The 26,415-nt window shown below is 40.0% G+C and overlaps 1 protein-coding gene across 4 annotated transcripts in view; it reads right to left on the bottom strand.

The window, feature by feature from the left end:
- The window catches only part of GPATCH2 (G-patch domain containing 2), a 211,874-nt gene that overhangs the window by 144,071 nt on the left and 41,388 nt on the right, over positions 1-26,415 (bottom strand). For all 4 annotated transcript variants that reach the window (XM_074989947.1, XM_074989948.1, XM_074989949.1 and 1 more), the window contains exons 4-5: positions 16,858-17,040; positions 15,786-15,865 (exon numbers count right to left, since the gene is read on the bottom strand). In XM_074989947.1, the coding sequence (XP_074846048.1) occupies positions 15,786-15,865; positions 16,858-17,040 (263 nt within the window). The remainder of the gene's footprint in view (positions 1-15,785; positions 15,866-16,857; positions 17,041-26,415) is intronic.

The raw sequence follows: 26,415 nt of genomic DNA, 5'->3' as shown, positions 1-26,415 counted from the left end.
GTGGGCACTGGGGAAGCTGCAGCCGTACCTGTTTGGACGGCGTTTCACTGTGTACACCGATCACTCACCCCTGACCTGGCTGCATCACATGAAAGGGGCCAACGCCAAGCTCCTGCGGTGGAGTCTGCTCCTGCAGAACTACGACATGAAGGTGGTCCATGTGAAGGGGAACAACACCACCATAGCCGATGCCCTGTCACGCAGGGAGGGCCCCGAACTTCCCCAGGTCACTGGCTAAGTGACCCCGCTCAGTTCGGTCTGGAAGGGGGGAGAGATGTGATGGAGTGGGGGGAGTGCATGTGTGAGTCAGGCTGCATGTGTGAGGCAAGCAGCAGCTCCCAGTGGCTAAGGATGACCCTGGGGCTACAACTGGCAGGTAACACCTCTGCCTGAACAAAGAGCAGGGAGGAGCTGAGAGGGGTTTTGAATCGGGGGTGGCAGTGAGAGGCTAGGAAAAGGGAGAGCTGGAAGGCAGCCAGCCTGAGGACGGGGAAGCTACACCCCAGAGGGGCACCCCTCGGGGTCTTCTCCCCAGGACAGGTTGGAAGGACTGTCTCTGGCTGCTATGCTGTCGCTTCTGTAAGAAACTGGACATCTGTTGCCTAATAAACCTTCTGTTGTACCTGCTAAGTGAGAGTCACTCCTGCCAGCGGACGGGGTGCAGTGCAGGGGGACCCCTAAACCCCATCACAGATGGGTCTCTGGTCCTGTGCTGGGGACTTTGGGGGAAGGGGAAGCTCAGGCCCACAGAGGCTCGGGAGAGAGTACTCTAGTCCTGGCCACACAGGCTACATCTACACTACAGAGATCTTTCAAAAGAAGCTCTTCCGGAAGATCTCTTCAGAAAGAGCTGCTTTCAAAAGAATGCATCCACACACAAAAAAGCAGATCAAAACAGTGATCTGCTCTTTCAATAGACAGCATCCTCACAGTCCCTTCTCTTTCAAAAGAATGGGCCAGGGATTAAAAATGAAGACTGTTCCTTCTAAAGAAGGGCTTGTGGAGCGTCTACACATTTTCTTTCCAAAGAAGCTTTCAAAAGGGGGTGCTCTTCCTCAAACGGGAAAGGAAGAATGATTTTAAAAGGAGTGAGTGCCATGTTCTTTTGATGTACTTTCGAAAGAATGCTTTTTGTGTGTAGACACTCCATGGGCTCTTTCAAAAAGCCCCCTTCTTTCAAAAGAGCTTTCTAGTGTAGAAGCAACCACAGAAGGGTTCTGGGGAGTGGGTGGGGTTAAAGGAGGGCTCTGGCCCCACCCCATGCTGTGGCCCTGTACTCTGGTGGGGGCACCATGCTCCAGCCCCATGCCAAAGCTTGGGGGAAAGGGAGGGTTCCGGCCATGGCCCTATGACTCAAGCCCTGTGGACGAGACTCTGGGAAAGAAATGGGAGTTTTGGCCCCATGCCACAGAGGGGCTGCAGCTCAGTCACCATTGCTCCTCCCCCCCACATATATTTTGTATCTCATGATCTCACCATACAATCCAAATGCAGCAAATCACTTTTGAGAAAAAGATGTCAAAGCAGTCACAACAGAAAACCAGAGTGGACCGTCAGGAATGGCATAAGAATACTCAGAGAATCAAATTAACAAAAAATTATCACTCCCTCTATTCCCAGAAGGCAAGACGACATACTGTAAGCTTCAACAGCAGTTCACAATGCCACAAGACAGAAAATAAGAAACTAATGGGCAACAACATGGAAGTCCTGTGTACTGAATACGGATAATGAGGTAAAGAATATACACAAGTGCAACTCAGCGAGCTTCGTACAGTTGTAGGGTAGAGGCACTGGTTTTCTCAGCCAAGAGATGAAGGAATGAGCCTTGACATATGGCAGTGCCTGCAAAACTTTTTTAATGCTATCATAAGTGAAGTTCAGAGACTGTTCCAGACAGAGAGGACATACAGATTAATTTCTTCCAAAATCCTCTTGTGCAGCGGGATTGAAAAAATGGAAACATCCTGAACACAACCCTCAGTTCCGATTAACTATTTGAGAGTCAAGAAAGGAATCTCTCCAGGTCATGAAAGCAAACTTGGGAGCGTTCCCAAAACAGAATTTATTATCCAGCAATCTGTCATATGAATCCATGCTAGGAGACTGTGGAAGTTTAAATAATAATAGTAACACAACAAATTAATTGCAGAGAAAACCCACACAACCAAAAGCATACATCAACAACATGCTCTGTTGTATTTGAGGTGTCACTACTGAGTTTGACAGAACAGAAAAACACACCAAAGCGCACAGATAATGATGAACTATAAAATCTGAATTCTCCTAAATTTCTTCACCTGAACGGATGTTTTTTTTCCAAAAGAAACTCACCATAAATGACTAACTATATAGCTAGCTTTCACGTGACGTCAACAATATTAAACTGTGTTAGTAGAGAAAACCAAAAAAGTGTGCAAGTTAACTAAAATCCTAAATCTGAGATGCACGACTGAACATTAGAAATGCTAGTGAATTCCCTTATTCCATAGACACACAAGTATTTGGTGTGGCTCCAGTACACACTAATACATCATAGAAACAATGAGAACAAATAAAGATAGAATTAGGTCTAAGGTAACAGTGTGGCAGTACCTAATTTCTCTAAAGATTTTAGGGAAGTCCATTTTTAATTTACAAACCTTTCCCAACCCAGCCCTGGGACAGAAGCACTTGCTGATAAAGATTGTTTGTGAAGGCTGTATAGCATACCAAATATAAATGTTTTCCCAATATTTTAATGACCTTGTTAAGCATGGACATGGATTTACGACTACACAAAATTCTAGGTCTTTACCCTGCTTAACAAGAATTGTCCAGGCATCTGGAAATCTTGACAACTATCATCAGCTTCCTCAGACTGATTACATATATTTAAATAGGTGTGTGTTTAAAGATGCACATAAAGCTTTAAAGAAGCTTGCACTGAGTAAATCTTCAACAGGTACTTTGCTAAAGGTTAGATCACTAATGATCTCTATGAGCTCTTCCTCACAGCGGGACTTGCCAATACAAATCCTTCAAGTTGCACTAATGAGGTTAAGTGAGGTTAAAAAGTCCCACAGCTTCCTAACTGTGGGCTCTTTACTAATTTGGTAATTTTGATAAACTCCTAAAAAATCTCTTTCTTTTATGTTCAATTAGTCTGGTACCAGCAAAACTTCAAGAGCTGGTATGGTGCCTAGGTTGTGTCTGATTTGATTAGCTTTGTAAACAGCCAACTGGTTCTGTCACCCTACTAAAATGATCTGTTTCGAGAAAGTCAAGGCCATTTAAGACCTTTGGGCTATGTGTACACTGACAGCAGTTGGCCACTTGGAGCTTCTCCAGCAAGGCAGAGTAAAATAAAGAGGACATGGAAAACATACCTGACCTCCAGGTTATTTCTCCCCCTTCCTCTATCCCTTCAGGTTGAATTGTATCTTGAGTTTATTTTATCTTCCTTTGGAGGCGTAAGAATTACTTATGACCCAAACACACTTTGAAATGAGCATAAAACACAGATTGGACAATACCTCAAGGATATAATTTACCACTGTGAAGCAATGACTGCAAGCTTCCACTTGTTTTCTAAAAATCCTATGTTTAGGAAGCAAGAATTATTCTCCTTCTAGAATAGCACCTTCTCAGATGATCTTTATGGACCACCACGAAAGCCATGTGACTAGATATTGAGTGCCTGTTTTCACTTTTACAATGCTGTCTATCAAAGAACTTAATAGGAATAAGCTGTCCCACCCTGAAGAGGCCAGTGTGTGATGCTGATTAAAACAAGTTGTTTATAGTAGCAGAGTGTTGGAATTGCTGTGTTGTGCTTGAATATTAACTTGGTTGTCTTTCAAATGACTCACACACACTTCAACTTTTAAACATGTGGTATATATAGGATAAAATACCGTTCCTTCAAAATCAGAAGGAGTAAAGGAGTTAAGAACATTTTTCATATAATGAGCATATTGGCATATGAAACCCCTCTCACGCACCAAGGAATTAATTCACAAAGTACCTACTGGGTACAGCTATAATTACTGCGCATTTGGCAGGCTGCAATTGATCCTCTGGAGTTTGATTTTGCTGCATCTGTGAAGACACAGCAAAATTAATCTCTCTGGGCCTGGTCACCGACCATGGTCCTCTATGCTATCACATGGAGTAAGGGACATAGGGCTCTTTGGGCTGGTGCCAATCTGCACCAGGGAACAAAGTCAATCCTGACAAGTTGCTTCTAGCTACGCAAATGGCATAGTTATAATCGGGTATCTGAAACTGACTTGGTTTCTGGGTGTGGACCACGCCACTGAGTTATTATGGTGATGGTACAATGGTGTATAAAAAGGGGAATTAGAAAGATCTAACATAAAATAGTTTTTAAAATAAAAGAGTTGAGGTTGAACCTCTCTAATGTGGCACTCAATCATCCAGCAACATCCATAATACGGTATGATTTCAGTTAGCTGGGTGGCCACTTATCATGGGGGGTGGCCAAGTTTCCCATGGTCCCAGAAAGTTTGTTTGCAGCAACCAGTCCTGGCTCTCAGTGTTCTGTACTGTTCTTTCGCTGTAATTTACCCCTAAATGTCTTCTAAGAGCCCAGTAAGCAGTGCAAGTGTTGGTAATGTGCTTGACAATACTGATGTCCCATGGTTCGGAAAATTCTCTCAGCCGGCACTAGTCAAGTCCCTAGGGTGCCGGATTAGAGCGGTTCAACCTGTACAAAGAAGTCATATTTTCAACAGTTAAACCATCAAGATCATTTACAGTCCTGCATTATTTTCTTCTTTTTTTTTTAATTTACTCTATAAAATGCTGATTATACAACTCCACCTCACACCGATGCTTCCTTACTGTTTTCTACCCATGATTTGCACCTTTGTTTGAAGCAGCTATAGGCCTGGAACAGCATCACTCTATCTGTATGTCATGCACTCTCACTCTATTATTTTCAAAACCCAATTTTCCTTGCTTGTCCTTGCACCATTAATCCCACTCAGGTATTCTTCAAAGCTGCACCAATACCTGATCATATGTAGATATTTAAAAATAATTCAAAACAAGACAGCTCAACGACATTAATTTAATAATAGAAAAAATAAAGTACTTCCACAGCACAAATCTTCTTCCTGCCCCTTCTTCACTGACTCCCCAATATGTTGCAGTACCTTAGTACTACTATGTCATCTGCCATACTGTAAAAGGCTCTGCAAATGCCACCCCTTGCCTCCTTGCAGAATCCTACTGGGACTCTGGATTGAGGCACTACATTTGTTAGCTTCTTGTTGCAGGAATTTTGTCTCCTGATGTTTGTATAACACTGTACACGTGTAGTGCTATGTTAATTAGAAACAAAGAAACCAGGTAAGACTTCTTTTGAAATTACAAAATGGTATATTAATTTAATTTGTTCCTGAGGCACTTTACAGTTATTTTACAGATGTAGATGTTTTCATGTAATCTCACCTTTATGTGACTAGCACTATGCTAATTAAGACTTAGTACACCCAGAATAGATTTTTTACTTCCAAACCACACACAAAACTTAAAAAAAGACAGCCCTGAACACATGGACACTATTTTTAGATGAAGACCTGTAATTAATGTCTGATCTTTGCCTAAGACAACATCTGTGTAATTAGTAAAATTAATTAATTCTAATTCATCCACAAAAAAGATTTTACCTCTGAAATCAATCATTTCAACATCCAAGATACTATCAACAAATTTTCCAATAAGTGATACAGTAGATCAAGTTCAAGTTATGAATATGACACTTTTCTTCCTAGTTGTGTCTGAAATGTTTTCTAACATTCCTCAGCTGTGTCAGCATTTTGACATTTATACTATAAAGAAAATATGATCAGGTACTGTAAAATCTACATAGTTTATAGCTAGTAGTAATTACACAATGGCAACCTTTTCATCCACAGTTCTTGTAAAGCAGAAGAACGCTGACTAGGAACTATCATTAATAGTATTTATGGGCTGGGACAGAAGGAAATGTTCTCATTATCGTATTTGAAAAATAATTTAAAATTCCTAACTACAATTCAAATTTTAAAATATTTACAGAGAATTACCAACCCTACGACACCCACTCAAATGTCAACATATTGAAGATTCCATGAGGAAAGTGTGCTAAAGAGCAAATCTAGAATTTCACACTATAAACATCAGAGCAGTCATTAGAAGACAATTACTAGATTTCTTAAAAGAACTACCCCTTTTTCTTCCAAACATGCTTTCCCCCATCTGAGCTATTTTTAAATATTTTAAAAATATTAAGAAGTGAATGATCATATCTTTGGAGAGGTAAGCACAGGAGAAAACATGATTTTCTGTAGTGTTACTAATGTCTTGCTACAGTGCAAGGACAACAAAATGAAGTTTTTCCTATCTCATTGTGTATAATTACAGATGGATCCTAATCCAAAGGGGCATTTCTGTTTATCTGTATTAAAATCCTTGGACTAAAATCTATACAATTGTTCATTTACCATAATTACTTCATTTTTTCCCTATTTAAATTAAGGAAAAGGTCTTTGAAAAAAAAAATCACATAAAACAGCCATATAAGTGCTTGTTTTATGAATCTGGCCCTTAGTCAAGAAGTTATACTCAAAAGTATTTTAATCACCTTCTGATCAGAATTTACTGGGTTGTGTAGAAGTTCAAGTTCAAGGGTATTAAAATGTGTAAAGGAGACTTTGAAAAAATGGCTGGGTTATAGATTTTAACTTCTTAACTAGAAAACTGACTTGAAATAGATTTTCTAATTTACAATGAATCAAAAGAAAAAACATTAGACCATAGCAAAAGTGGCACAAATGTATCAAAAAGCAAATGAATAAACATTTGAGAAGATTTATTATTAGAAATTGTAATAAATTTTAGAAAGATGAATTGATTTTAGTTAAAAGGTATAACTGACAATTTATTGGGCGGGAAGATGCATTATTTTCCAATTGTTATCCACCTACAGTAAAACTGATTTGTGTCCTATTGTATTTTATGGAAAAGGAGAGAGCAACTTTCAGTGATTTAGATTAAATGTATTAATCATAACCAAGCACTGTGAACTATATATCTACTATTAAAGAAGATTTTTGACATTTAATTCTGTAGCAATATTTTGGCTCTGTACCACTCTTCCTAAATCCAATTCCTGCTACAGTTGGCAGATTTCTCCTTTTTAATTTTATGAGGCTTAAAGTAGCATTTAACCACCCATGCGGTAAATAATGCAGGATTAGAAATACTTAGTGTTTTGTTTCCCTTTCAAGAGTACTAATCCATCAAACCCAAAAATATTTTCTTAAAATTTCTATATTTTAGTAACATTTAACAAATAAAATGAAAAGTAAAACCTTAAATTAAGTATCACAGACTTAATATATTTGTTCCCCTAAACCATTGAAATAAAAATTGAATGGGTAAATATCCACAAATAAGCCTGAAATAAAATCTCCCTCAATATAAGTCAAGAAACAAAAAAATCAGATAATAATTAGCTTAAATATCACTGCAAAAAGCACAGTCAACAACTCACATTCTTTACAACTGTACACAGAACGATAAAGAAGCAAACTCAGTGATTATATTGTTACAATCTTAAAAATAAGATATTCATCTTAGTCACCCCCCCGCAAAACAAAACGAAAAAAAACCCCAAAAAAATGGATATCAACCAAAATAAGTATTTTCAGGGTAATACTTAAATGGATTTTTAAGTTTCTGGAAAAATTCAGTTTTTGCTGCAGTCTCAATTCTTTTTCTGTTGCTCAGATGAGTAATTTTGATTTAGAAAATCTACTTATGATAGCCTCCTTAAGGTCATAAATTCTGAAATTTATTCTATGTAATACAAATTGCCTTTAATTTTTCACATAATTATCTAAACTCTGACAGTATCAGATAGGTAGCTATGTTAGTCTGTATCTTCACAAAACAGAGCAGTTCTGTAGCACCTTAAAGACTAACATTATTATTCACTAGATGATGAGCTTTTGTGGGAAAGTGGGTCTTTCCCACGAAAGCTCATCACCTAACAAATAACACTGTTAATAATAAAATAAAAATATATATGGAAATATACCTCTCTCATAACTGGAAGGGACCTTCAGAGGTTGAGTCTAGTCCCCTGCACTCACAGCAGGATTTATCACCATCCCTGTGAGAGATATATGTATATTTTTAAACCTCTTTGTTCCAGACTCCTAAATGGCCCTCTCACAGATTGAAGTCACAACTCTGGGTTTAGCAGGACAATGCTCAAACCACTGAGCTATCCCTCCTCCCTTAGTCTTTAAGGTGCTACAGGCCTGCTTTCTTTGTTTATATATTCTGATTGTTTAAAAAGTTAAAGAAACGCAGTACACCTTAAAAGAAAAAACATTTTCCAATTTTTTAACCTAACTATAAAGTAACACTTAAAATGACTACTGAAAAATCAGAGAAAAAAAGCTATTTTCTAAATGTACTGGACAGCACTTGTTTGTTTCTTTTCCCTGCTTTGCAACTATACTTCCCCTATTAAGGAACGTCTGTCACACAGGAGAAAAAAAAATCATAAAAAAACAGAATACAACGGTAAAATATTCCAAATTGACAAGACTCCCAAGTCTTCTGAAGGCAAGGTGTAGCACCTGGCACCTCAGCTGTATTACATTTTCTAGATTTTTAATTAATAGTGTCACTTAAACATCTCACAATAAATTGGGGCATAATATTTGTATGAAGACATTGTCTATGCATGCCAGTTTCAAAATTTGGTTTTACTGTATATCCTATCAATAGTAAGAAAGTTTTACATGTTATATGGAAATAAGCAACCCATCTGGACAGAGGCATTTCATCTAAAACTATTAACTTTTGAAATGGTATTTTCGAAAAGATTTTGATATAAAAAAGAAGGTTATACAACAGAGGGCAGTAAAACAGAAAATCAACAGCTAAATACACATTTCTCAATTCTGAAAATTGAAAAGTTACATTTCCTTGCTTTTTAAAATAATTTGCAGAGATGTCATGTCATTGTTATAGCAAGAATGAAAATTACTCAAAATAGTTTAGTAATTAATAGTTAATGACTTAAACTGAGTTATTCTCATAACTATATATAGCAATTTTAAAGTCACCAAAAAAACATTCAGACATGGAATTAGATGGTTAATCTATAGAAAAAAATAGATTGTTCAGAAGTCAGTGTAAGTCTGTAATTTGCTCAAGGGACTCAAATAGCCAGGGGCCAAATGATGTAGTTCTTTTGAATGGCAATGGGAGTCCCTTGACTGCATCAACCATTTGTATGCATACTTTAGTCATCCATATTTACAAAATGGGGTCTGAAAACTTGATAAAATTCACATTATCAGTGTAGAAAACAATTCTATTATGTTTTCAAATGGTTATACTGACATTTCAAATAGAAAAGCAAATGTATAATACCAACATACAAATATTACGTGTCAAGAATTTTCTGCCTTCCAGGGACAAACCTTCCAATCTAGGACCATTAGTTCATTAAGTATCCCCCATGTAATTAACTTTCCACTGCATGGCTGCTTATTTATCACACAGTAATTTTTTAAAAAGAGAAAATATATTAGTCTAAATAATTCTGTATTATACCTGGATCTTTGCTACAGGCTAAATACAGAATATATAGCATAAAATAACATCCACTGAAATGCCTTTCATCTAAAGATCTTGAATGGTTGTAACATAAATCAACTAAATCTACAAGCCATTGAAGGAAGAAAGGGTCTTACTGAATTCAAGTAAACATCATTTAACACATACCAACCCACCACAAAACACAAAGAACACCACATCCCTGATGTTGCAGGGAGAATTTCAGTAAGCAGAATAGTTACCTGTGATGGAACCTGGGAAGGATAGAAAGATTAACACTCCATATTAGCCACTACAAGTGGTCAGAACATCAGCTTTACATTTGATCTGAAAATTGTCACCTTTTGCAACATGTCTCTAATGACATATTGTTACACTAGTTCAGTGCTGACTCAGAGGGGAAAGTAATAAATCATCTATCTTTTTCCATGACTGTATGTTCCTTGGAGGTCATGCACCCTAGTATTCACCCTGACTGAAGCAGCTTAGCTTGTATGATATCCAGAACCACTGAATAAAGCGCTATAGCAGGTGGCATGGACAGTAATGGGAAAATACTGAGTGCCAATCAAGACTTGACGCCCTGTGACTTTCCCAAGACGACAAAATCTCTTTCTCTGCTTCTGTACCTGTAAAACAGGGAATATACTGACCTAATGAAGGAGGTCCTCATTATAGATCAGCTCTCTATAAGTTGTTTCACATAAACATTCTTAATTAGTTCAGGAAAGTAAATTAATTGTATGTCGCACTGATCTGCACTTATGTCGTCTGGGGGCCAAGGGACCAAAAGCTAGGAACATAGCTGAGTTGTGTGGTGGCTGGGTGGCAGGCACTGTAGAGCAGGGGCCCTTGAAGCAAGCCCTCAAGTCATGGGTGGATAGGTGGGGAGCTGTGGGAAACTGGGTGCGTGCGGGGGGGGGTTGGGGGGGGAGCTGCAGGGAGCCAGGACGGACTGGTGGGGAGCTGGAGCAGGTAGCAGGGGAGCCGCGGGAAGCCGGAGGGGACTGAAAGGCAGCTGTAGGAAACTGGAGGAGGGTGGTGGGGAGCCATGGGAAGCTCAGGGGAGTTTCATAGAGCCCCAGGAAGCTGGGGCAGTGGGGAGCCAGGTCAGCAGCTATGACCAGCTGTAGACTGCCTGGGTCTGTGAGTGGCAGGGAACTACAGTGGACAGTGGCTGCTAGGACCCAGGAGCAATCAAAAGCTGGGACCTGGCTGCCAGAAGGCGCAATCAGGCAGGAGCCAGGTGTGGGGGTTGAGGGAAGATGACTTTCCCTTGTTTGGAAAAGTCTCTTATCCAGCTTGGATCAGGTCCCAAGGGTGTCAGATGAGAGGTACAACCTGTACAGGTACTGTACTGCATGGAGTGGGGCCAGGCAGCAGAGGGGGAGACAGAGGAGGCAGCTGCACTGCCCAGCAAAGGCAGCTGGAGGCAGAGGCCAGCTGCCTGCTGGGTTGAAGGAAGGAATGTATCTCAAGCTAATTACATCTTTCCTAATGAATATTAATTCCTCTTTATAAGTCATTTCACTGTAAGTTGCATTATTTCAGAACGTGACCCGGGCTTATAAGGAGGACCCCTTGTACTGGCATTAAGGATTAGATGTTTGTAAAAAGTACTCTGAACGTTACTCGTGGTGGCATTCCGAGCGAAAAAATTGAAGAGTCTGCGTATTTTATTTATCAAGGCAACAAGATAAAACCATGCTATCTATTTCAAAATGCCTCTCAGTAAGTATGTGATAACACCAAAAGATTAAGGGATAAATAGGCAAATATACACAGACACTTTACAAGAAGTCCTGAACTTGGAATATTAGCACAGAATTTTGAGTAATAATACTTCATTAAAACTATAAAACAGAAATGCTTCCTGCATCCTTCAGAAGTGGTGCAAGGGCTTGAGAAAATCCAAGATAATGGAGGAACTGAGAGAAAGGAGAGAGGGAGAAGTACGGAAAAGATGTTTTGAGGATAGGATTATTAGGGAGTTGGGGAGTCTCCAACATGCAGATCCTGGCTTATCACTAATCTTCCCATTTATTCAGGAACATCTGTCCTGTGTTTCCCTGTAACAATCTCTTTCCTAAACCTTCTTCCCTATATGGCCCCACAGCCTTCACCCATTCAGTTCCTGACCCAATGCTATCAACTATCTGAACCAGAATCTGTGAGAGTCCCTGGCAGCCATGTGTCCCGCACCTCCCAGCTTGGTCCTAGTGTGAGGAAAGCTGTCTCTCATCCCTACCCTCTTCATAGCTGTTTGCTCTCACCCAGAGCCAGCTACCTTCTCTTGTGGCATTACACTCGCCACTGGTGGGCAAAAGGCATAATTGTAGTGCATCTCCAGCAGCATGTACATTCTACCATGAGAGTGATCTGTAGATGACACTAATTCTGCACATACACAGTAATAGAACACGAAAAAGGCTACATGAAGGCTATGTTTCATCATTATACAATTACATTATACAATCTGGCACAGAGATCTCAGTCCTACGGTCCTTCATCATGAAGTAGTTTCATGCACTTCAATTACAGTAAGGTCTCAGACAACGCAAATCCACAGTACACGATCCCGCTGTTACGTGGCTGACCCCGATTTATATGTATACAGTAAACCCTTGACCAAAGAGGAAAGTCCTGAGGAAAGAAAACTGAGGGGACCCACGAACAGTCTTCAAATATGTTGACAGTTGTTATAAAGAGGATGGTGATCAATGATTCCCCATGTCCACTGAAGGTAGGACAAGTAGCAAAGACCTTAATTTGCAGCAACAGAGGCTTAGATCCTTTTTTCACATATCTAACCTATCAGAATAAATTCTGTAATAGGCTTTCCAAGGAGGTTGGGGAATCACTATCATGGGTCATTTTTAAGAACAGTTGGACAAATACTTGTCAGGGGTTATCTAGGTTTAGTAGGTCCCATCTCAGCACAAGTGGATGGACTTCATAATCTCTCTGTATAATTTGTATGATTCCATGGTATTATCTCTCAGCCTCACCATATTTGAATTTCCTATAATAAAAATGCTGTAGATTGATATAGACAGATAGATATAAAAATGTGACTGAGCAAGATGTTCTAAAGTTTATCAGCTCCCCCTGAAGTCAGAGGGTTTTATGTTGTACACCCACTAAAAAGAATCTGCTATCAAATGCTAATATGTCATCTAGTTTTTGTAACTTATGCTCATGCCATCTTTACAGCTTTGGAATTAAAACATGTCTAGCACAAACGTGTAGCACTCTGAGTAAAAAGTTCGGCATACAGAAAAATTACACAGATATGTATAACCAATTAAAAACTAGGTTCAATGTTGAGGTTGCAAAGTGAAGTATTCAAATCATTAACTGCCAAATTTAAGGCTGTGTTCCAACCTTGTTTCTACCTCTTTGTTTACGTATTACATCATAGTAACTTAACTAAATCAGCATTAACTGTTTTCCCATGCCTTACTCAGTATACAGGTTGGACTTAATGGTAGTCCATTGATCCGATGATGACAAACAGGTCATCAGGTTGACTATACATAGCGAATAGCAGCGTTTTACTGCTTGTATTTATTCTCTTTGTTCAATATATATCTATCCATTTCTAGATGTACCATAAAACCTACACAGTGGATTAGATAGGGATTTTCATGCCATTTGCCTTGCTGATGTAGAATATCTATATCTATCTACTGGCATCACTAAATGAACCAGACATGACAGTCAGACCATTTAAAAAAAAAAAAAAAAAGATTCTGTTCACAGAAAGCAGTACCCTAATGACAAAAGAGAAACATGGACTATGTTTAAAATTTGTTCAAATATAAAAAACAGGCCCATTAAAACGTATTTCTGATTTTTTTTCTGGCAGACAATCCAGTACCAAGTTGTGGCTAATGTAATCCAAAACTACCCAACTGACATCCCACGACATCTCAATATCCCACCACAATATCCCAGTCTAATTTCTCAGCCCCATATCTTGTAATACTTGAAGAAGGGATTTTATCATACAAGGCGGCGCTGTCTCAAAAAACACAAAAGGTATGACACTACATAGCTGGTGATCTCATATTTAAGATGAATTTTGTTTCCTTAACAGAGGAAGACCATGTAACAAAGTATTACCATAACTACTACAATTGCCTTTCCACTGCAGCCCAGAAATGTTTTCAGGATTTCACTGATTATTATGGTCCTTTTTGATTCTGCAACATTATTTCTGCAGATAGACCTGTGCATCTCTGGAGAGCCCTACGGTGTTGAGTTCTGCAAAGATATATGAGGATTTATCTGCACTGAACTTACTGTATGGCTACGGCCTACAGGTTCCAGATTGACTAAACATAATTCCCATAATATGTACACTGGCACACCTCATTGTATAATGTCCATTTTCCCCTCCTCTTCATTTCAAAATCTGTACCACTGCTCAACAGATTCATTTCCATTTAAAAATGAAAGAATAAGTTCACCATCACAATTCTGTTCCATGGGTTGAGTCTGTTGTATTCTTCTTTGCTCAGGATATTAATCTTTCTAAAGGCATTCTAGCTCTTCAGTGTCACAATCTAACAGCAGTAATTACTTCTTGTTCTGTGTTATCAGATCTCACAGGTATTAAATGATTTTTTCTTTCTGTCACTGAATAGATGTATTTCAAAGATTTTCTTTGAAAATCACTCATCGATAAAAATCAAGCATGTGTGTTCCGAGATGAACGACCAAAATTTCCAAGTGGCTGTGATAGGTATGTCCGCAAAAACAACCGGACCCTCAAGATGCATGCAGATCAGGAAACTAGCTAGCTTTACATTTGTCCAATGTACACATATATCTTCCAAATGTGGGGTTTTGCATGGAATTCTACCCTCCTTTGAAACTGTGTCTCTGAGAATGTACCACACAGTCAGAACATTATGTAACAAATTTTCTATCTACAGATAATTACGTTATCTTTCTTTAATGAACAGCATGCATGTTGTTCTACAAGAAACTACTTTACTATTAATACACATGAGGTTTTCTTGAAAAGATATCTGCTTATGACAATTCAGAACTTGTAACAGAAAGCAACACATCTTGACATATGTACACATAGGCGGTATACTTCCATTTACTGAAATTTAATCACCTTTTTATTATTTAAAGGGGAAAAGGCACGTTTTTAGGATAGTTAAGCTATGTATCATCAATACCATGAAGCTAACCTATCAGTTGTAATAGCTCCTATAAAATACCAGAGCAAGATTGCAATAAGACTAGAAAATGGGCTACAAATCCCAGATATGCTCAAGTAAGCAGTGAACCAAAAATAAAAATAGGTAGATCTGAATCCAGGAACTAGATAGCATTCATCTAATTCATCAACACTAAAGTTGCAGTTCATAGGTCAAAATTTTCAAGTGTCTCATTCAGCTCTGAATGGCAAATATTGGACAAAGGATTCAATTACAAGATTTCCCCTCTTCCGACATATTTAAATTTCCAGTACTGCTTGTCTTTGTTCTGCATATGTAATACTTTTTACAGTTTCCATTTCAATCATCACTTTATTCTAATTAAGCAAATTAACAGTGTTCTTCGATAAAGATGTTGAACACTGAGGTAGAAGGCCCTGGAATTTATCATTCTGCGGTATGGTTACTACCGGAGAAACCCCTGAATTTATTATATGGAAATGAGCTCTGCCTCCTCTCCCCTTCACTTCTCTATTCCCATTCTGATGAGAATTACAGCTCATTCATTTTAAAAAAACAATTCTAAAAGCTATTCCTCTGTCTCTTTCTTTCATTCTCCCTACAAGAAGTGTTTTCAAACACACACAGCTTTCTTTGAAAAAGCAGAATTGAGGTGGTGATAACCAGTGTTTGTCACTGTTCCTAAAACAGTTTGGACCATTACATTATATCATATCATAGTGATGAAAGGAGAAGAATTAAAAACAAACATAAAGGTGTGAGAAAAACTGGTTTATGATGTCTTAACATTCCACTTTGCACAGTGTAAAAGAATCAATTACTTCAGCTACACACACACACACACACACACACAGATAGCAATCAAAAAGAAACAGGCATGGGGGGTTGTTTTGTTATAATAATGGAAAAAAAACAGTTTGAAGTAGTTTGACTTAAAAAAAAAAAAAAAAGCATGCTTACCAATGGAGCTGGGTTTCCTGAAACCTTTTTGATGTTCCTTCCTGGCATTCCATGAAGATGACTAAATCTACTCTGGAAACCTACAAGAAAGCATTAGAGCTCAGTTTAAAAAAAATATTTTGTATTACAGACAATCACATTGTTAAAGTTACAGTAGGAGATGGGAAGTAAAAGGAACACAAAAAACATTTTTGAGCAACAAGGAATATTTTAAATTTGATGCTAGTTTTATACAGGCATAATTTCGTTTTGTTTCTAAAACTATCAATTATTTTCTGAAAGTTACTAAATTATAACTTTAGGAAGTGCTTCTACAAACTCTGACCCATAGCTCACTGGTTCGAGCATTAAGCTTATAAACCCAGCACTATGAGCTCAATCCTTGGCGGGAGGGCCTTTCAAGGTTCTGGAGCAGGTTATATTTAAAAACAAAACCAAAAAAAAAAGAAACTATCAGAGATGGTGACAGGACCAGCTATGAGTGCAGGAGACTGAACTTCATGACCTCTCAAGCTCCCTTCCAGTTCTATGATATATGCATATCTCCATGTTTCTTTCTTACATTTGTACTACACCAAGGGGTACAGATGTTCAGTTTGTGCAGACATACTTGTGCTACTTTAATCTCACTCGCTAAAAATGGAGCGGGGAGGTCAGGTGGCTTTGTGCAATCCACACCAAAGTCAGCCTGAGCTGATGTTGCAAAGGCATGACTGTTATTTTTAGCAACTCTGCTAGATCACATATGTTGATACAGTCTGTAAACTCCACTTTGAAACCAACTGCAGAGTTGATGCTCCCAAAAAAAATCTGCTGAAGTCAATGCAAATAAGCTGGACCTGTTGTGCTTTGCAAGACAAGGGCCTAAAGAAAAAAAAACCTCCTAAACGTTGCAATCAATAACAATTTTCTCTCTCCTTTCCAACCTTAGTACTGCTCTAAAATTTTTTGTGAGAACTTTTGATCAAGATCACAACCAACCACCATATACTTTACATACCACATTAAGGCCACAGACATCTTTCCATTAAACCCAGGCTACTCTATTATTCTACCTTTGAGTGTTACTGACCTCTCCTCCCTGAATGGGACATAAGAGGGAAAGCACCAGTTAAGATACTTTCAAAGACTGGATCAGGCAATTCTTTCTCCAGTTCCGTTGAGTCCTCTTGCTCCCACCAGGGACCGACACCAGTGATTCCACATGCACCGCCAGATTCATTTTCATGAAACCAGTCACTCTGCTCATCATCACCTGTGTAAATATAATAGCCCCCCTTACAGATTTATTATACACAGAAACCACACTTGCAATTACAATCTTCTTGTGCATTATAGTTGTACTACAATTATTTGTATACATTAACTCTTCATTGGAGGATAGGTTTTAATGGTATGACAAGTACTGTCATCAATAAGAATGCATCAAATGCAATGTTTTAGAACCAATTTAGAAATGTGAAAAACAATAATAAACTGATTAATCCATTGACAGTAACTGCACGAAAATCCATTTAAGTTACTGCACTTTTCCCATTAACAAAAAACAAGCCTTAATCTCCTGCTGGGAATTTAAAAGGTGTAAAACTGTGTAACCAGTTATTTGCAGCTGATAATGGCATATAATTAGCTTAATTTCATGATTTGCAAGGCATGTAAAATAGGGAACAATCATGAACAGATGTGACTAAATAAAACTAACCTGATTAAGTTCATTAAGAAATAAGTTTTGAAAAAGTTGATTTTAAATGAAAAGTGACAGTATCATGAAATATACTGAGAAATGCATTATTTTGCATTATGAAGTTGATCATTTTAAAGAATATTTTATGGATATTTTCCGTAGGTATAAAGGAGAAAGGCAAAACCAAGAAAATTCAACATTTAATATCAAATACTGCCTTTAACTAACCTGATTTTAAAATGCGCACTCCCCCAAAATTTAATTAAATGTGACTAGCTATATTTTAAAAAAGCCATCATTTTGTACAAACATGTAAAGTGGGGTGGGGAGCAAAGACTATAGAAGACAGTATTTAAAAAAAAAAAAATGGAGACCAGCATGCCCTCAAGATCCTGAGCTCCTACTTCCCCACTTTCTTGCTTCCATTTACAAGGAAATCTGTTAAATCCAACAGTATCCTCTTAAGACTTCACTAACTTTTCACCTTAAATCCAGGAATTTTAAAGTATGTTATCTGGTACCAGGCCTGGTATTGTAGCTGTTTATAAACCAGTCTTCAAAATACTCTATTTGTTTATAACTGTTTCCAGGTACAAAAGCGTACCGTGTGCTTCACAGTTTTAAATGTGCAAGACTACACATAGTACACATTACTTAACCATCTAATGAGCATTTAATACACATGGGCTAAAACATTTAAGAAAACATTGAAATTTGTTTAATTATATAGACAGGTGAGTTTACACAGTCAAGTTTACATCAACCATGGAATAACCTACATATGTTTTTCTGAAGTATCCAAGCATATCTTAATATTTGAATACGGAAAATCATGTTACATGATCAGCAATTTGTTACTTCCACTTTGCTTGTGCTAAATTTCACTCTCATTCTGATAACAAATATCTCATCCTCATGAAAATCCAAACAGAACCTTGAGGAAAAGTGGGAAAACAGATACAAAAATACCTCATTGTGTATTACATTAATAATTCAAACGTCAGGCAACTTGCCAATGAGGCCAAGCATAGCACTACTGGCTGAAAGTGCTGGTTCTGGCTGGATGAGTCCTATATTACAAGCACGTGAAGAAGACTACAAGAATCTCACTGGTCCCTCCCTTATGGATTAAATATTGCCTTAAAATGCTCAAAGGTCACTACTAACACCACAAGCCCCAACTGTTGCGATTAATGATTCAAATTAGACAGGTGTCTGGTATGGTGACAGAACTTCTTCTACCCACATATAAGCTCAAAAACTACACGAAAAATAATGGATTTGTAGTGGCTAAACATGACAGATTTTTATCAGTCCACAGTTTTATTACATAGCTGTCTGGGACTATTCAGCAGATAAATCGTACAGTGCAGGCAAATCCATGTTTCTTCAAATTAGGACCCAATGCTTCCACCAGCCCGCCCTTCGTTTTCTATCCAGGTTCCCCCAGCCAATGCATAGTTTGGATCAGATCATTCACCTCCCTCACAGGAGGGTTAAGGTAGGCTATGAGAATTCGGGGAGGGGAGAAGAATTTGTTCCCTGCCAGACCAATCAAAGGGATCTCCAACCCTCCTCCCACATACTGTTTCTTTACCAGCACCTCCTTTTAAGTCCTTTACTGGGCCATTTATTTGGTCACTGCGTGCCTTCCCTATGGAATACAGTACAGGACATCCACCTGAAGTAGATGATAACAATTTGCTTGTCTATCTTCCCCAGCCCAACCCAGATGGGTTCTCAGACCGTCGAAAGGGCTCTTTCTTTAGTGGCCCCAATAGAAGAAACCTCATTAACAACACCACTTTCTTTTAGGATACAATTATTTTCATTTTGCTTATTGTGAAGCTACAACATAAACTAATTTGCTCAAGACTACATGAGGTCTGCAGCAGAACTAGGCACAGAACCTGAGCCTCCTGACCTGCAATGTGATGTTGGCTACCTACTCATATCTATGTCTTTGACTGCTTAATTAATAGTTCACCAAGTTACAACTTTTAGGTTATACTAGAAGCTAATCTACCCACTCCCCTTAGAGACCTACTTAATTTTTGTTCCCTGAGTTCCCACAGTCTCTCTCATTCATTTTCTCCTAAACCTTAGTTATTCGTAAAAAATTATTTGGTAAAGCAAGCAAGCTTCAGCATCTTTTACTAAGAAATCTACAAAAGCAGTCTCAGGTGGGGGTGGGGCAGGGAAAAGGCTAGTTAACATTTTATTTTGACATAAAGAAAGAAAGTTGATTATAGGCTCCCTGTGTATGTTTTCTAAGAGACAATGGGATGTATGAACTAGGTGGAAACAAGAAAATACTGGCAGGATAATCCACTATTTGCCATAACCCAATTGTATCCATTTGTCACTGCTCATCAATAAAGCTATCAATATAGCCAGTTCAAGCAGTCTTGGGTAATAACTACACATCACTCCCTTCATACACACTGATTTAAAATAAGATTAGGCTAGAGGTCATAGGTTGTGTATTTCTCTGCATTTAATGGAAGCAATGTTTTATGAAGTACTGCATAATTTTAGGGTTCCTGGCACACAATATTGTTTTTTCATCTACCACCAGGTATTCTGAGACTTGTAGTTGCCCCTACAACATGCTAATTCAGACCACTCTGCAATAATTGCTTTGTACATGTCTTGCCTAAATTAAACCATGGAAAGCTTTGTTTGCTAAAATGTTAGCTCAGTATTATCAATATTAATTGCCTTTAAAAACAAGCAGAAAACAGAGAGAAAAACAAGGTCAAAAAGAAGAGAAGAGTAAAGGAACGGGAAGGGAGGGAAAGGGAAGGAAGGAAAGAGGGCAGGAAGCTGAAAGGAGAGCAGCATCCCAATCTCCATCTGCTAGAAACCAATCAAAGATTTCTTTTAAAAAAGGGTAGACCACATCTTTTCATTAGGTGTTTTACAAGGGACCACAAATCTATTTTTTAATACAGAAGCAAACAGCGAGTACAGTCTTGTTGGAGTCCTTTAAGGAAGTCTTATGACTCTTTGGGTTTTTGAAAGATCTGGGTCTCTTATACATGCTGAACATGAAACATGGCTTGTATGGAATCTCTTTTTCTCAATGGCTACGTCTATGCTAGCAAGTTCTTTTGGAAAATCCAGCCCTTTTTTGAAAGAACACACAGCATCTAGCCCTCTTACACTCCCAGATCAGGAAGAGCACCATCTTTTGAAAGCTTCTTTCCGGGGGGGGAGTGCATGTGCAGATGCTCTGTGGGTCCTTTTTTCAAAAGAGTGGTCCTCCTGGTGCCAGAGTTTTTGATCTCTGGCCTGTTCTTTTGAAAGGGCAGGGACTTTGTGGACGCTCTCTATTGAAAGAGCAGATTGATGTTTTCATCTGCTTTTTTCTGTGTAGATGCACTCTTTCAAAAGAAATTTTTTTGGAAGATCTCTTCTGGAAGAACTTTCGAAAGATTGCTGTAGTGTATACACAGTCACCCTCTGTATCATATAAGGTTTTTTAAAACTTTAATGCCTTTTTGCACCTAGCCTTGCATTATTAATGGCAGCCCTGTGTTGCACACAGTGTCCACCAACACCCTGAAAACCAGACCAGCATTCATTCTTTACACTAGCATTCTACATAATACATCTTAAACAATTTCAGGGAAATGGACAATAGTGTTCGCAGGACAGGCTTCGGGGCAAGGTATTTTCATGCCTCTAATACAGATATGGCACATTCTCTGGTAAATCCACAATTTCTGTACACAGCTGGGGGACAAACTGAAGGGATTTCCCCATTCAGACCACTTCAGAAGCCCCACAATATCCATGTTAGTACACCAGGATCACATCTCAGGGTTTTCAAGGAGTTGAGCTCACAGATATTATGACACATTTGAATTTGGATACCTAGATTAGTTTTCAGTGCCGGATATAAGAAAGAGTCAAGTGTAAGCCGTAGGCATTGTGTCATCTTTTCCACAGGGCCATGACAGCACCACTCTGCTCAGCAACACTCTTGTTAGGGAGGGGGAGGCCTGAACTGTTTGCTGTCCTGGGATCTAACAGATGGCTCACAGATGTCTCATGTAATTTACCACAGAAACATTGAGGAGGGTTGGAAGAAAATTTCAGGGGTCAAGTCCAACACCTTACGTACAGCAGGACCAACCCCAAGTAAATCATTCCAGCCAGGGCTTCATCAAACCTCACCTTAAAAACCTCCATCACCTCCCTAGGCAACCCAGTCCACAGTTTCCTATTCCCTCCTACTGTAACCGTGTTTCCTAAAATCATCTACCAGACCTCCTCCACTGCAGCTTGAGACTACTGTTTCTTTTCTCATCTCCCACCATGGGAATAGCTTCGTTCAGGGGTGAGCAAAGAGGGGGGCGGGCCCTCTGGTATGTGTATGACATTTTGCAAGGGAGGGGAACAGCAGGATCGGCTCCTGGGTGCAGGCTCATCCATCCTATCAAAAATGTTGAAATATGCTACTGTTTTTATGTACGTGCATTCACATTTATATACCAGTTAATAAGGTTTTAACACTCTACATACTTATTTTCTTACACATGTCAAAAGAGTTTTTTCCCATATGAACGTAACTGAAATTTCCATTAGTTTGGATTACTTTAGACAGGTTGGGGGACCCTGTTAATTGCAGGGACAAAAAGTGAGGCCTGATGTAAAAAAGTTTCCTCACACCTGAACTAGCTCCATACTCTTTGGAACCTCTCCCACTTCGGATAGTTCAACGTTGCTATCAAGACACTTCCCCTCCACCCCCCGGACACCATTCTTCCCTTCTGCATGCTAAATTAAGCCAGTTCCCTCAGCCTCAATTCATACGCCATGTGCTCCAGCTTCCAATTGTTTTTTGGGGGTGTTTTTTTGCCCTCTTCTGGATCCTCTCCAATTTGTACACATCCTTTCTATAGTGTGGGACCCAAATTTGGATGCAGTACTCCAGATGTTGCCTCACCAATTTCAAGTAGAGGGGAATAATCAATTCTCTTGATCTGCTGGCATTGCTCCTGTTAACAAAGCCCAATAGGCTGCTTGTTTTCTCGTTAATGTGAATCCAGCTTCTCACCCACTGTAACACCTAGGCCCTTTTCTGCAGAACTGCCACTTATGACATAAAAATCCCATACACTGCTATAGGCTCAGGACCAACTGCCTAAGTGGAGGACTTTACATCTTATATTTTTGTGATGCTCAATATTTTTAAATAGTGGTCTTTGGCATGTGAGAGTAGACCTAGGTGTATGTGTGTGGAGGGGCAGGGGAGACGAAGCCCGATGGAACTCAAGGGAGCTGTGAATTCAGATCAATATAAACTGCCCGATAAATATTCTTTGCTAACTAGCCAAAGGTAGACTATGTTCTCCAAGGTTCACACTTGACACAGATAAGGCATTTAAATGGGTCACACAGAATTACAGTCCGAGCTTTACTACCTGGCACCCCATGTAGAACAGGGATGCCAGATGATAAAATGTGCCAGATATTCACAGTATGCCAGTCAACCAAATGTGCCAGTTATCCAAGTGCTGCATAACTGGACATTCATCATACTTATTGACTGAATGATTGTCAAGAATTAGGATTAAAAGTTGCCCTCACCAGTTTTAAAACTTGTCAAAGGAACCACTTGTCTCTTCCAATCTTCAATTTGTCTTTGGAACTACCTAGCTTGTATGATTAAGACACTGGTGTTTTAGTGTGACTTAAGGCAGGTGACCATCTGCCCCATTTTAGCCTGGACTGCCCCTTTTTTTAAGCTCCCTGTAGAGCACATGATGTTTTGTAAAAAACAGGCTAATTGTCCTGTATGTTGCAAAGCAGGGAGCTGAATTTTAAAGAGAAAGATCCTGAAGCAACACAGGCTGTCCCTTTAAAGAACTTGGAGAGGCTGGAGGAACTATTTCAATCAATTTTTTTTAAATGCGTTATTGCCAGCAGCCCCCAGGGCAATGCGAGGTGGGGTGGAGGAGGGGCAAAGGGATCAGGCTGCTGTTCATTCTTTGCTCACACTGCCTGAGAAGGACAGAGTAGGCTGTGTCTCAGATATCCCCCCACCCTGAAACACTGCTGGCAGGTAATAAGACTGGGGTGGGGAGGGCAGGGTCCTACGGTGGGAAGTGGGAGTCAGCCACTTAGGAAAAAGCAAGGACAGCTTAGCTGTGTCTACACGTGCATGCTACTTCGAAGTAGTGGCACTAACTTCGAAATAGCGCCCGTCGCGGCTACACGCATCGGGCGCTATTTCGAAGTTAACTTCGACGTTAGGCGGCGAGACGTCGAAGTCGCTAACCTCATGAGGGGATCGGAATAGCACCCTACTTCGACGTTCAACGTCGAAGTAGGGACCGTGTAGACGATCTGCGTCCCGTAACATCGAAATTGCCGGGTCCTCCATGGCGGCCATCAGCTGGGGGGTTGAGAGATGCTCTCTCTCCAGCCCCTGCGGGGCTCTATGGTCACCGTGGGCAGCAGCCCTTAGCCCAGGGCTTCTGGCTGCTGCTGCCGCAGCTGGGGATCCATGCTGCAGGCACAGGGTCTGCAACCAGTTGTCGGCTCTGTGTATCTTGTGTTGTTTAGTGCAACTGTGTCTGGAAGGGGCCCTTTAAGGGAGCGGCTTGCTGTTGAGTCCGCCCTGTGACCTTGTCTGCAGCTGTGCCTGGCACCCTTATTTCAATGTGTGCTACTTTGGCGTGTAGACGTACCCTCGCAGCGCCTATTTCGATGTGGTGCCGCGCAACGTCGAAGTTGAACATCGACGTTGCCAGCCCTGGAGGACGTGTAGACGTTATTCATCGAAATAGCCTATTTCGATGTTGGCTTCACGTGTAGACGTAGCCCTTATGAGCAGATGGGAATAAGGGGACTTCGAAGTAGGCAGGGTCCTTTTGAAAAGGAGCCCCGTTGGGACGAGCCGCGCGGCGGCGAGCCACGTCAATTTCGAAGTGCTGTGGCCACCCGCATGCTAATAAAGCGCTGAATATGCATTTCAGTGCTTCATTAGTGAACTTCGAAATGGCCATTTGCGTGGCCATTTCGAAGTTTGGGGCTAGTGTAGACATGGCCCTGGAGGCCAGAGCTATTAGATTTTGTGGGGACCCCTAGGATCTGGGATGAGCACAAAAATAATGCATTCAGAATATGCGGGGAGTGGGGGGCAGACTGCGCCAGAAGGGTGGGCTTTGAGAAGGTGTTTGGCGAGGTATGCATGCCCTGAGGTGCAGCCTGTGATGAAGAGTTTGGCAGGCAGCAGGAGGGGACTCCAGGCTGGGGCCCAGGGGGCTCAGAGTGTGGGATGGAGGCTCAGCCTGGCCCATTGATGAATGGGGACCAAAGGGGCAAATGCCCAGGACCCCACGCAATTTGATCCCCAGATCCTTTTCAGTTGCTCAGGCAGATATGACAGGTAGAACCCCGCCTCCACTTTGGGGAGGTTAACCCCCTGCTCCATCCTTTCTACCTATGCCTTCTCTCAAAGAGCAGATCCTCAGCCCCCCACCCTTTAAGAGGATGTAGAAATCGATGAGATGATGGAAGAAATAGGCTGGGTAGGGAGTCTGGCTGCCCCACCTTGTATACGTGTTATTGTTTTAGAAGAGAATATTCTCTTTACAACATAATTCTTTTAGAGTTTTGTAACTATCTGAAAACCGATCAATTTTTTTAAACAAAAATATCCTGTGTTACTTTACTGTTTGGTACGTGGTAAATTAAAAACTGGAAGAACTTTACCAAACATCCTGTTTATTAACTTGACTTTTGAATCAGAGTTGGATTTCCAGATAAGTGATTTCCATCAACTTTTAGTGTTTGTTTGGGAAGGGGTATTTGAACCAACAGACTGCAGCACTTATCTTGACCTGACCCTGTCTTGAGGAATGGGGGAGCTAGCTAGACAAGGCCTGCAGAGCAGGGGAGGAAAGGGGGGCCCAGAGGCAGTAACTAGGAAACAAAAGGCACCATAATTTATCTGTTATAAATCCACTGACTCCAGTGAAATTTAAATGAGAGGAAGGGGCAGGAAAGTGTTAAATTGGCCTAGTTGGTTTCATTCTCTTTTTATACTTCTACAAAAGTATCAAAAGGTTACATTGTTCCAGAACCCAGCCACAGGGCTCCCTCCTCCTCCCAGCCTCCTGCCCACGAACACTGACTCCTGCCCTCATGTGCACACACTCAGCCCTTATGTCCATCACCTCAACCACATACCCCAGCCTTCCCCCACATTCCCCTGGGCCCTGAATCTGGGTCATTCACTTTTCTCTCACTACCAGCCTTCACCCTACCAGCCCACACTCTGGAAGACAGCAAGATGAGGATAAGGCTGGCACTTCTACAGAGTAATAACCACTTAATTGTAGGTATATATTTTTAATTTGTACCTATTTTTCTTAGAATAATACAGTATATGGTTTAAATGGTGACTCAGAAAACGTAGTGTTGTAATTTTTAATGTTTGTACTGCATTGCTCTGATGGATTGCCAATGAACTCGTTTAACGCCAAGCAATTTTACCAGGTGTCCCGTATTACACATAGGAAAAACACGGTCACCCTAGACTTAAGTGTTTGGCTGACATCAAAAACTCATGATCTATACTAATAAAATGAAGCATGTTATACAACACTTGATATCTATCCTAGTATCTCATCAGATTTTATGTTCTATCTACTAAAATCCTCTCCTTACTGCTTATTATCAATATTAGAAAGAGATGTGGGCTAGGCAACACCATTTATTACAACAGCCTCTCCAGCTCTTTTAAATGGACAGCCCTTACAGAGTACCAGAGAGGTAGCTGTGTTAGTCTGTATCTTTGAGAACAACAAGAAGTCCTGAGTCATGCATCTGATGAAGCGGGTCTTTGCCCACAAAAGCTTATGCTCCAAAATATCTGTTAGTCTATAAGGTGCCACAGGACTTCTTGTTGAGCCCCTACAGAGAAGGTTT

The sequence above is a fragment of the Carettochelys insculpta genome, chromosome 3, assembly GCF_033958435.1.
Source record: "Carettochelys insculpta isolate YL-2023 chromosome 3, ASM3395843v1, whole genome shotgun sequence".
Taxonomy (NCBI): Eukaryota; Metazoa; Chordata; order Testudines; family Carettochelyidae; genus Carettochelys; species Carettochelys insculpta.
Note: the sequence above shows the minus strand (reverse complement) of the source record. Positions and strands in the feature narration are given on the sequence as shown.